This window comes from Lathyrus oleraceus, chromosome 7 (genome assembly GCF_024323335.1).
Source record: "Lathyrus oleraceus cultivar Zhongwan6 chromosome 7, CAAS_Psat_ZW6_1.0, whole genome shotgun sequence".
In the NCBI taxonomy this organism is placed as follows: Eukaryota; Viridiplantae; Streptophyta; class Magnoliopsida; order Fabales; family Fabaceae; genus Lathyrus; species Lathyrus oleraceus.
In genome coordinates this window covers 311,828,753-311,840,376 of record NC_066585.1, presented here as the reverse complement: position 1 = coordinate 311,840,376, position 11,624 = coordinate 311,828,753, and the positions used below count along the sequence as shown (strand labels likewise).

The window sequence follows — 11,624 nt, the reverse complement described above, 5'->3', positions numbered from 1 at the left end:
TTCTGGTCATATGCTATCCTACATGCAACATTCATTATAAACAAACTCCCTACACAAGTTTTAAACAATCTTTCTCCTCATTTCATACTGCACAATACACATCCAGATATGCATAGTCTTTAAGTGTTTGGCTCTCTTGCTTTTGCATCCACACTGCATATGCACAGAACAAAACTAGAGCCAAGAGGTCGAAAATGTGTTTTCTTAGGATACAAGAATGGTATGAAGGGTGTGATACTCTATGACATTAACAGTCATACAATTCTTGTCTCTAGAAATGTTATACATCATAAACATATTTTCCCTTATTCAAATGTTAATTCCACTAACTGGACCTATCACCCATACAAAGATCCTAATGACTCACCACAAAATGAACCTACCATACATGTTCCATCACAAAACATTGAATCCACAACTGAGGAACATGAGCCTTATCCTAACACAACCATTGACACACTGCACCCTGAACCTTTAGATAATACTGATGAAAACCATGACACTCAACCTGTCCCTGATACACCAGATATTGACAACATCCAATCCAGGCCTGTTAGAGCTAAACATACACCTCATTATATCTCAGATTATGTGTGCAATACATCTGATGTATCAGCAGTCAAGTCATCATCAGGTACAACCAAAACTAATTATCCTATTTCAAATTATGATTCCCTACATTTTCTATCTGCATCTCATCGTGTTTTTGCATCCGATATCACTTCTACACACGAGCCAAAGAACTACAAAGAAGCATGTTTGTCTGAACATTGGATCAAGGCTATGAAGTCTGAATTAGATGCACTAGACAAGAATAGAACTTGGAACATAGTTGATCTGCCACTACATGTCAAACCTATTGGTAACAAATGGGTTTTCAAAGTGAAACATAGAGCAGATGGCACAATAGAAAGGTATAAAGCTAGACTGGTTGCAAAGGGGTACAACCAAATTGAAGGGCTTGACTTTTTTGACACATTTTCACCTGTAGCAAAGCTTACCACTGTCAGAACCCTTCTTGCAACTGCTTCCATCAATAATTGGTTTTTACATCAACTGGATGTTAACAATGCTTTTCTACATGGGGAATTGCAAGAAGATGTGTACATGACTATACCTGAAGGTGTTACATGTCACAGACCTAACCAAGTATGCAAACTCCAAAAGAGTTTATATGGTCTGAAACAAACCAGTCGCAAATGGTATGAAAAACTAACAGCTTTACTACTGCAACAAGGATACACTCAGTCTGCTTCTGATTATTCTCTCTTCACTTTGAAAACTGATGCTCATTTTACAGCCATTCTAGTATATGTTGATGACATAATTCTAGCTGGAACATCTATGCTTGAATTTGATCGCATTAAGCTCATCCTGGATGAAAATTTCAGCATCAAAAACTTGGGCATACTCAAGTATTTTCTTGGCCTCGAAGTTGCTCATTCACAAGCAGGGATTTCACGGTCACAAAGAAAATACTGTCTTGATCTTTTGCAGGAATCTGGTATGCTTGGATCTAAACCAGCTCCCACACCTACTGATCCATCTGTTAAATTACATGCTGATAGTGGCAAGGCTTTTGAAGATATTGGAGCATACAGACGATTGATAGGACGTCTGTTGTATCTTAACACCACACACCCCGACATCACTTATGCCACGCAACAACTTAGTCAATTTCTGCACAATCCAACAATGGCTCATTATCATGGTGCCTGTAGAGTTATTCGATACCTAAAAAACAACCCTGTCAGAGGAATAATATTTCGAAGAAATGCTGAACTGCAACTACTTGGTTTCTCCGATTCTGATTGGGCAGACTGCATTGATTCAAGGAGATCCATTTCAGGATATTGTTTCCTTCTTGGCACTTCTCTTATATCATGGCTTACAAAGAAGCAGGACACCATTTCCATATCATCATCAGAGGCTGAGTATCGAGCACTGTCATTTGCCACATGTGAACTGCTTTGGTTGATAGTTCTCATGAAGGATCTGCACATCAAGTGTGCCAAACTTCATGTTCTTTATTGCGACAGCCAAAGCGCAATGCATATTGCGTCCAATCCGGTATTCCATGAACGAACTAAACATCTCCAAATTGATTGTCATTTGGTCCGTGAGAAGCTTCAACAAGGATTACTTCGACTCCTACCTATCTCTACTCATGAGCAGCTTGCTGATTTTTTAACCAAGGCATTACCAACTTCAACCTTCAACAATTTTATTTCCAAGTTTGGCATGATCAACATTCACCATGCTTAACTTGAGAGGGACTGTTGAGATTAATCATGCTAATCACTATAGTTTAAGCTAATACAGTTGGTTATTAGTTAGTTAAGTTTACTCTATTGTGATTGGTAGTTATGAGATAAGGTTGCAATATATAAAGCAATACATTGCCACATGCAAACCATTCTATCAAATATAACAGTTTCTTGATTTCATCTTCTTCCTTCTTCTGCTATTTTCCATATCAGTTCATAATATGCTTCTGTTATGTCTCCATTGATGAAGCTTGATTAAAACAAACCAATTTTACCACCCATACCACCATATATAATTGGTAGAGCATTTGGTGATTCATTATAGTATTCCAAAATGACACTATGAAAAAATAATGTTTGAAATGCCACCGTTTTTATTTTTTTTATTAAATTATGATAAGTTATTTAGATATCTTTTTTTAAATAACCAAGAATAATACGAAAATAATTATAATTCAAAGTATTTAACAATATAATGACTTTTCAAAAAAATAACCAATGCGTTATTTGCTATGACGCATGCATTGATCAAGTTATACTCAAGTGCTAGTGTGAGTGGCATATGCATGCTAATTCACCAATGCAAAGGTGTCTTTATCTTTTTACATGTATGTGTCAATTGTAGTGACACATACTTTTACATTTTTCATATATGCACCAATTGCAGTGGCACATGCTCCTACATTTTACATGCATGTGTTAATTACACTGGCGCATGCTCTTATAGTTTACATGCATGTGTCAATTGTTGTGGTACATGCTCCCACATTTTATATGAAACATGGTTAGTTTGATAATTAAATTAAAAAGCATAATTATTTTAATATATAATTTAAAAAAATTGATTATTTAAAAAAAAAATCCTATTTGAATTTCCATTCATTCAGTTTAATTATTTTTTTCTTCCTTTTATTCTATTTATATGCATATTTTAGTAAAATTTGTACATGAAACACATTATTTGGGTTTATTTTCCTCATGAATTTTCGTGGAAAATTTCATTGACAAATACGTTTCCTGCAAAATTTCCACAAATAAGTAAGAAAATAAATAATAATTAAATTGAATCGGTGGATGTTCAAAGACAACATCCAACCATAATATTTTAATAAATAAATAAATGTGTGGCATTTGAAAAATTAAGTAAGAGAATATGACATCTAGAGAATTAACTCTCAAAAGTATGAAATGTCGTTTAAGTTGAAAAATTAAAAATGTTATAAAATGTATAGATGATTATATGACATAGAGACTAAATATATAGAGATTATTCAAAAATATATAAATATTAATGAAAGTAAATATAATAAATATAATTTTTTCATACGTCATTTTCAAACATGATAAATCTTTTTCAAGATATAACACAACAACTCAATGAAAAAACTGTAAAAAGAAAAGTTATATCTACATCAAAACATTTCAACAATTAATTGGAAAAAAAAGACAATAAATTAATTCTATGACAGCAAGGACATTAACTTGTTACAGATTTATTTTATTCGGTGTCTTATTTAATTGTATTTGCATGGTGTTATTTTTACTATTTTTTAACCCTAATATTACCTTAATAATTTTTAAACCACTTGTATCGGCATTAATTTCAAAAATATATATTATTAATCATTTATTATCCTTATAACTAATTAGTCAACGGTATCTATCTTTAACCAACAAAATATATGATATTAATAAAATTCTGAAGTTAATTTATAAAATATAATAATCAATCTTTATATTATATTAAACAATTTAATTTTATTATTTAAGTTTTTTTATTTATTTTGTGAACTCATTAACAAAATTATGAACTATATATTAACTAGCCTTATACGTCCCATTAATTAAAGTTGATTTTTCATATAATTTTTTTAATTTTATTTTACACACTCAACAACTAAATTATGTATTATATTACACTTAATTAATCAACTTTAGTTTTTTATTTTAAATTATTTTTTAATATCAAGACACATATTAATCAACTACAAATTGTATTAGTCAAATTTTTATGTACCATGGTAACATTTTAGTGTTAAATAACATTCTTTATCTAAAAATATTATGTTATATTCATATCATATAGGACATTATATTATATTGTTGTTCATCGTATTCATTCAGTAAATAATATAATTTTTTTCAAACTTTAAAAAAATATTATTTATAAAAAAATTAAAAACTAATTAAAAAACAAAAATATAAAATTGTGTTATTAATCAGTTTCATCATTGTATTTACAAAAATGTATATTATTATTCTTTATTTTATTTCTAATTCATTAATCATATTTACTACTTCATTAATTAATAAAATATAAAATATAATCATTTTCAGATATTAAATTAAAAATATAGGCTTATATAGTCTTCTGTCTCTATAAATTAATGAATTTTTTATTTTGGCCACTGTAATTTATTTATTTTGGTTTGAGTCCCTACTTCTCACTTTTGTGTTGGTTTTAGTCGCTAAAAGCAGAATTCGCAAGAACTCCGCGGATATTCTTGCGGTTTTTTACTTTACAAACTAAAATCAATACAAAAAATTACAAAGATCAAAACCAAAAACTCGCTAATTTATTCATTATGAACAACAATAACCCGTTAATTACACTCAATTATCAACTTTATTTTCCTAACAACAATAATAACCAACTTTATTTTCCTAACAATAATAACCAAAAAATAACAAAGACCAACGCCAAAAACTCGCTAATAATAATAACCAAAAATTATAGAGACCAACTAACCATTTTAGGAAGAAAAAACAAATATTAACCAATTTTTACACTCCATTAATCAAATTTACCATTATGAACAATAATAACCAACTTTACACTCAATTATCAACTTTATTTCCTACTTCATACTATCTCTTAATGTCAATCAACGTATTAACCAAATTATATATTATATTAACTAAATATTTTACACACCATTAACCTTAATTGTTTTTTAGAGAGAGAGAAAAAAAATCAAGGGTCACACCTTTATGAAAGAGAAGAATATTTGGAGTTTTTGAATTTCACTCGGTCTTTAGCAAGATGTTTTGGGTCTCAATTCCATGCACACTTCTTCAGTCTACCTCCCATAACCAAGACAATGGGCTTCTGACCCAGCCCAATGCAATTGTTGGTTGGGCACCCGACACGCAGCAACACACCCCTTTATCTCTCTCCTTTCTTATTTTCATGATTTTTATAGTTTTTTTTCATTTTTCTTTAATCACTTTTAATTCCCTTTTTCTAATTACACTTTTATATGCTTTTAATACATTTCGAACATGAATAATTAGGAAATGAATAAATGATTAGATGTTATTTTTCTTAGTCTTTTTTTCCATTTATTCATACTTTAGGAATTAATAATCAAATTGGTGCATTATTTAGAATTTAACCGTTAATCTTTTAGGGTTGGCTTTCTAAATAGGCTTCAACTGTTAACATGTCATGTTCCTTTAGATTTGAGGCTATTTTAGTTTCTCTTAGAATTTAGGTTTAACAATCTTTGTGCCTGATTTTCAACCGATTTCTTCCTAATTGATTGAGTTGATCAATATTCTCTTTGATCAACTAAATCCTTTGACATATGCATATTCCCATTGTCTAGTCAAGTGATCAGAAGTCTCTTGATCACTTGATAAGACTAGTCCCCTGTATTGGAGATGTGTTGGATATTTCAAGACAGACGACTCAAGACTTCACTCAAGTCCACACAAGTCAGACACAACATTGCAGACAAAATGGAGACCAGATTACTATTCAAGCACAACAAAGGTCCCGCTTCAACACTTGTCAGTTATGATTCGAATTATGTGCCATGGGCCTTAAGTAGTAGAGAAGGGATGAGAGGGAGAATTCTAATCCTTATTTTGAATATCTTTCGGTACGGGACGAATGACCCAGTTGTTCAAAGTATTCACCTCTACTCATAGACTTTAGTGAAATTCGAATCAAATGATTGTCAATGTCTACTTTCCCACATGCAACACTTCAACACTTCAATATTGCAACACCATTTCTACATCAATAACACTTATATATTTGGATCAAACACAATACTCTCTTTGATATCCATACATTCTTTGGGTTAATCATCTTATGGTTAAATAACAATCTTTGAATCGAGAACCATTTCTCATTCATGTATGCCTTCCTCTCGTGCTTAGGAAAACCATTTCTCATGCATGTTCGCCTTATCGGTCCTCTTATGCTTAGTCGAACCCTTTATCTCTTTCATGTTTTCCTTGTCAATTCTCTCGTGCTTAGGAAAACCAATTTTCATTAATGTTTACCTTATCATCCCTCCCGTGCTTAGGCAAACCCTTTCTCTTTCATGTTTGCCTTATCATACCTCTCGTGCTTAGGAAAATAATTTTTTATACATGTTTGCCTTGTCAGTCCTCTTATGCTTGGGAAAACCATTTATCATTCATGTTCACCTTGTGAGTCCTCTCGTGCTTAGGCAAACACCATTTTTTCTCTTTGCCTACACCATCTATTGGTCGATGCCTCACATTTTTTGATTCAGATACACACTCCTATATGGATTCAAACAACACAATCCTTGGTTCAAACCACACTCTTCTTTCTTCTTTGGCTAATCACCATCTATTTGGGTAACGCCGCACTCTTTTACACTTCAAGAAATTCTCTGTTTCTTTTCTTAATCAATTAACTATTTCTTCCTTTTTCATTCGTATTAGTTCCACGAACTACAGAGCTTTGATTTCCTTATTTCACTATGAAGATACATATTCGCGAGGGTTCGAATCCTTGGCGAGCACCCTAATCATTAAATATTTTTTCTTCTTTTATCATTCATAAGTAACCTTTAGATAATAACATTCATTCACGCAAAGAACAATCAAAAGGTTTCCGTTGAGTACAACGAATGTGAGGGGTGCTAATACATTCCCTTTGCATAACTGACTTCCTTACCCGTTTCTCTTCCCATGGGTTTTATCGATGTTTTCAATTTTCTTCGGGAATAAATAGTTCTATGGTGACTCTATTGTATCTTCGATCATGCGATGCATTCAAGTATTTTTGACGGCACAACAAACACCTCTTAATATTTGATAAGTGTCAAATTTACTAATTTTACGTGAGCATTTCTTAACTTCAATCATAAGCAATCACATGAAAACCTGCAATTTATCATAAAAATAATATAAAACACATGTGTGATATTTTTAACTATGTTATTCATAAGTACATGCAAAAATGGTCAGGAAAGTCACAAACTTTATCAGCTAATTGGCAGAGACCTCACTATGTGAAATAGAGGCTCGTCCAGTCAAAAAGCAGAGCATTGAATAAGGAATACAAGATATTTCTAAGCCAAATAATTAAAAACTTCTAGGGATCTCTTCACCAAGCGAAGAATAAGGTATTGCTAAGTGAGCTGTGACGGTTCAAGGATTACTTAAAATCCATGTTACTTCACAAAGAAGGAATATACTCTTTAGGGGAGACATATACATCGCTAAGCGAGGTAAGGTGGTTCATATGCTTCTTGGATAAGTTACTTTAGAGTGAAGGAATGGTTTACTCGATAGGCGAAAATTGTTATCTTGCTAAGTGAAGTATGGAGACCGTAGCCCAAATAAGGATGAGTTGGATATGACTTAGAGGAAAAGAAAAATAGGCTCACTAAGCGAGCTAAAGATCTTTCTATGAAAGAATGCCTTAGAGGAACTCTATAAATATAAAGTTACAACCATTCATTTGGAAAGCATTCCAGTTATTATTTTAATACAAGTTTCACACTAGAAACTCAGTGATACAACAAAATAGAAAGGAATATGGAAGATTTAAGGTGGAAGCATTGTCTGAGAAATCGATGCAGATGTTATCTCATTTCCTTCTTCTAGATCGTCATTATACAACTACTATGAGTAAGAGTATATAAATTTTATTTTATTGGGGTAAGATTTAGTCGTTTAAATATTCATCTATAAATCTTGATCATGGTAGTTTATGTATCAATCTTAATACTTGTTTTAGAGATGCTATCTAGAACATGTTTTTATGGTTTTGAATCGACAATAAGAAGTACTTTTCATTACTATATCAAAGATTTTCATAAGCTAGATGCTAAACTCTAGACCTGGATTTACATTTAGCCTTTACAGATACTATGGAATCTTAATTCTATCATATTGGTTAGTAGGCTGAGAGATCTCTTATTATTCAATACGATTGATTTTACATTGTTGATTTAGACATAAACAACAAACACATCGCAATAGGTGACACTATTAATTGTTTATAAGAACTGCATGTTACTGATCACGATAGTAAATGAGGATAGGACGATGAAATCTAACCCTAAGAAACTTTCTAATCTATTAAATACCAATTTTATTACTAGTATTATATCATTAATTTTTACAACAAACAAAATTCTACAAGTTTTTTTTTAAATGATAGAAATTGTTGAACACCTTTTGAAATCGCGTCAATTCCTATGTAGACGATAATATTAACTACTTATTTTGTTTCTACGAAAACAAATCCTGAGTCATGGAAGAATAAAATAGATGTTAAGCTATTCCTTAAAATATTTAATAAATGCTTATTTTCAATGACAAATTTTGAGTTTGAAAACAGTAGTAAATCGCAAGAGATTCATATGCTCCAAACAAAACTCACTGGGATAGTTAATTATGTATCCTAATAAGTACTAGAATATATGTTCTTAGAAAATTGAATTATCCTAATTATGGTGCATCATAAACACTATAAGATGTACCTGTAACATATTGAGCCCATATAAATATGTATATATCAAACTTGAACAAATACACTGTGTTATACTCAATTCATCAAAATTTAATTCACATTGAACATTGCAATTTAACATATAAAACTCTTTTGCTATAGTTCTAGGAAATGTAATGCATAGTATTTTTAATAAAGAAGTGTCTTTTTCTTGGTAAATATTACACTTAACTTTTAAAACATACCCTCTAAAAAGGAAACTTTGGTTTCAATTCAACTATACCAAATAGGCATATGACTTCCACCTTATTCTTAGCATAACATTGCAAAGAGAGTCTTAAAGATAAATATTACATATGGAGTATTTCATATTTGGATATTTAGGATAGAATAGGGGAGGCTTGTGAAACCAAATGAGCAGCCATAATCTTGTTAAAGGCATCTGTGGGATGAAAACTATCCCAAAACACATATTGAGATGCATTAACACATGTTCCAATGGAATTTTGATTGCAAAGTAATGAAACCTCTATCAAGCCTGTCCCACAACAACTCCTCCTTGCTTCAATAAATCCTATGAAAGTGTGCAACACAAAGACAAAACAAAAGGTAAAGAGTTAATCGTGGTGCTAGATAAGTCAAAATGAAGAACTTAAACATTATGTTTAAATATTGAAACCCTAATTAGAAATTGCATTCGCTCTCGTATCCTCTCATACGTTCTAAATATTAAGTCTTAAAAAAAAGTCACACTAGTTATGAAAATAGAAATTACGTCAATAAATGATACCTCTTCCGCATAAATCTGAAGAAAAAATAAGATGGTACTACCAAATAAAAAAATAAAAAAAATTTAAAGAATCAAAATCGCACAATCACATTATTAAAAAGATTAAAATAGAAATTAAACTAAAAATAAATTAATTTGACTTAGAATAGTTAGATTTTTTACCGTATTGAGAGGGATTATTGACTATATTATAGGAAAGTTGGTTAGTATCAAGAACCACCAAATTGACACCGGGAAGCTTTTTTCGCAAGTTCAGAGTTGTTGAGTTGAGCTTCTGATTAAAGTAAATAGCAACATTGTTTAATTTGGTCACACATTTGTTAATGCTACGAAACCCAAATATTGTGATGGCGGCAGGCAAACAACCTATTGGAAGTATCGTTGTCACTCCAATCTTTCTTGCTCCTAGTGCATATAAATTCTGTCAAATTAAAATAAATTCAAATTATTTTCATTTATTTTTGTAAATAGATTATTATGGTTGGAGAAAAGTTTAAATAAATTGAAAATCAAATTGAAAATATAAAAAAAAATTATAAAATTGATGGTGTTAAAAAAACATACCTGAATGAAATCAGAGTAGGATTGCACAAGAATGTCTGAATATTGATAAGGTGTATACGCGTTGTAACGCACTGGATTTATGTAATAATTTAATAAAAAATCACAACTCCCCGAACCAATAAAGTATATACCATCAGATATAATAGATAGTGCCTTTGGTTTTCCTGCTATTTTCATCAATTCTCTTTGATAATCCTTGAAGAATTCTAGTTGCTCATTCATTGAAATTGTATTCTACATCCAAAAAAAATACATTAGAACTTACCAATACAATCAATTAACATTATTCAAAAATATAGAAGTAACAATTTGAATGTAGTTACATATTGTTGTGCTGTAGCATCATCGAGTCCAGAACCAGCTGAGGCAAAGCAGGCACCGTTCAAGAGGTTATCTCCTTTGATACTTAAGGTGACGTAAGGAGGTTGGGGAGAGGAAAATCCAAGAGTTTCAGCTGTAGAAATTAAATAAGTTTTACATTAATATATATATATATATATATATATATATATATATATATATATATATATATATATATATATATATATATATATATATATATATATATATATATATATATATATATATATATATTTATATATATATATATAAAAGAAATAAATTTAGAGAAGAAGAAAAGGTTTACATGCATAGTCAATAGTGAGTTTTCCATTGCAAAATCTTCCTGTGGGAATCTGATTCTCGTAATCTCTACCATAAGGACGATAGTTTGCTTTAGCAAGAGTGATAAAATTGTCGTTATTTCCAACATCAAGACTAGAGTCGCCAAAGGTGAAAATTGCAGGGACCTTAGGTTTTGCATTAATGGGAACAAGAAGAAGAAGAAGAAAATAAGTTGAAAAAGTACTTGGATGCCTCATGTTTTCTATGTCTCTTTGGTAATGCACATGTTGTTTAGAATTCTACTTGTATTTAAATGTGTTTGGAGAAATAAATTTGGTGGGGGAGAAAATTAAAACATGATAGATCCATTTCAAGAACAGTTATTTCTATGTCAATACATTTCAACAATTAATTGAAGAAAAAAGACAATAAATTAAATTAATGGTTGAGAACATAAACCATTGAAGATGTTTATTAACGTTGTTGTTATATATATATATATATATATATATATATATATATATATATATATATATATATATATATATATATATATATATATATATATATATATATGATTGAAATTTGGATATATAGCATTAATTTTGAATCAATTTCTTTATGCAAGCAAATGTATCGATAAGATGATTATGTG

At 30.5% G+C, this 11,624-nt stretch overlaps 1 protein-coding gene across 1 annotated transcript; it reads right to left on the bottom strand.

Moving 5' to 3' along the window:
• Positions 1 to 9,185: 9,185 nt before the first annotated feature.
• On the bottom strand, positions 9,186 to 11,247 carry LOC127105287 (GDSL esterase/lipase At5g22810). Its single transcript, XM_051042452.1, has 5 exons — positions 10,992 to 11,247; positions 10,669 to 10,799; positions 10,346 to 10,579; positions 9,944 to 10,202; positions 9,186 to 9,565 (listed from the first exon to the last, which is right to left on the bottom strand). Exons 1-5 carry the CDS (start codon positions 11,224 to 11,226, stop codon positions 9,372 to 9,374), a joined length of 1,053 nt encoding a protein of 350 aa, XP_050898409.1. The 5' UTR covers positions 11,227 to 11,247; the 3' UTR covers positions 9,186 to 9,371.
• Positions 11,248 to 11,624: the final 377 nt, after the last annotated feature.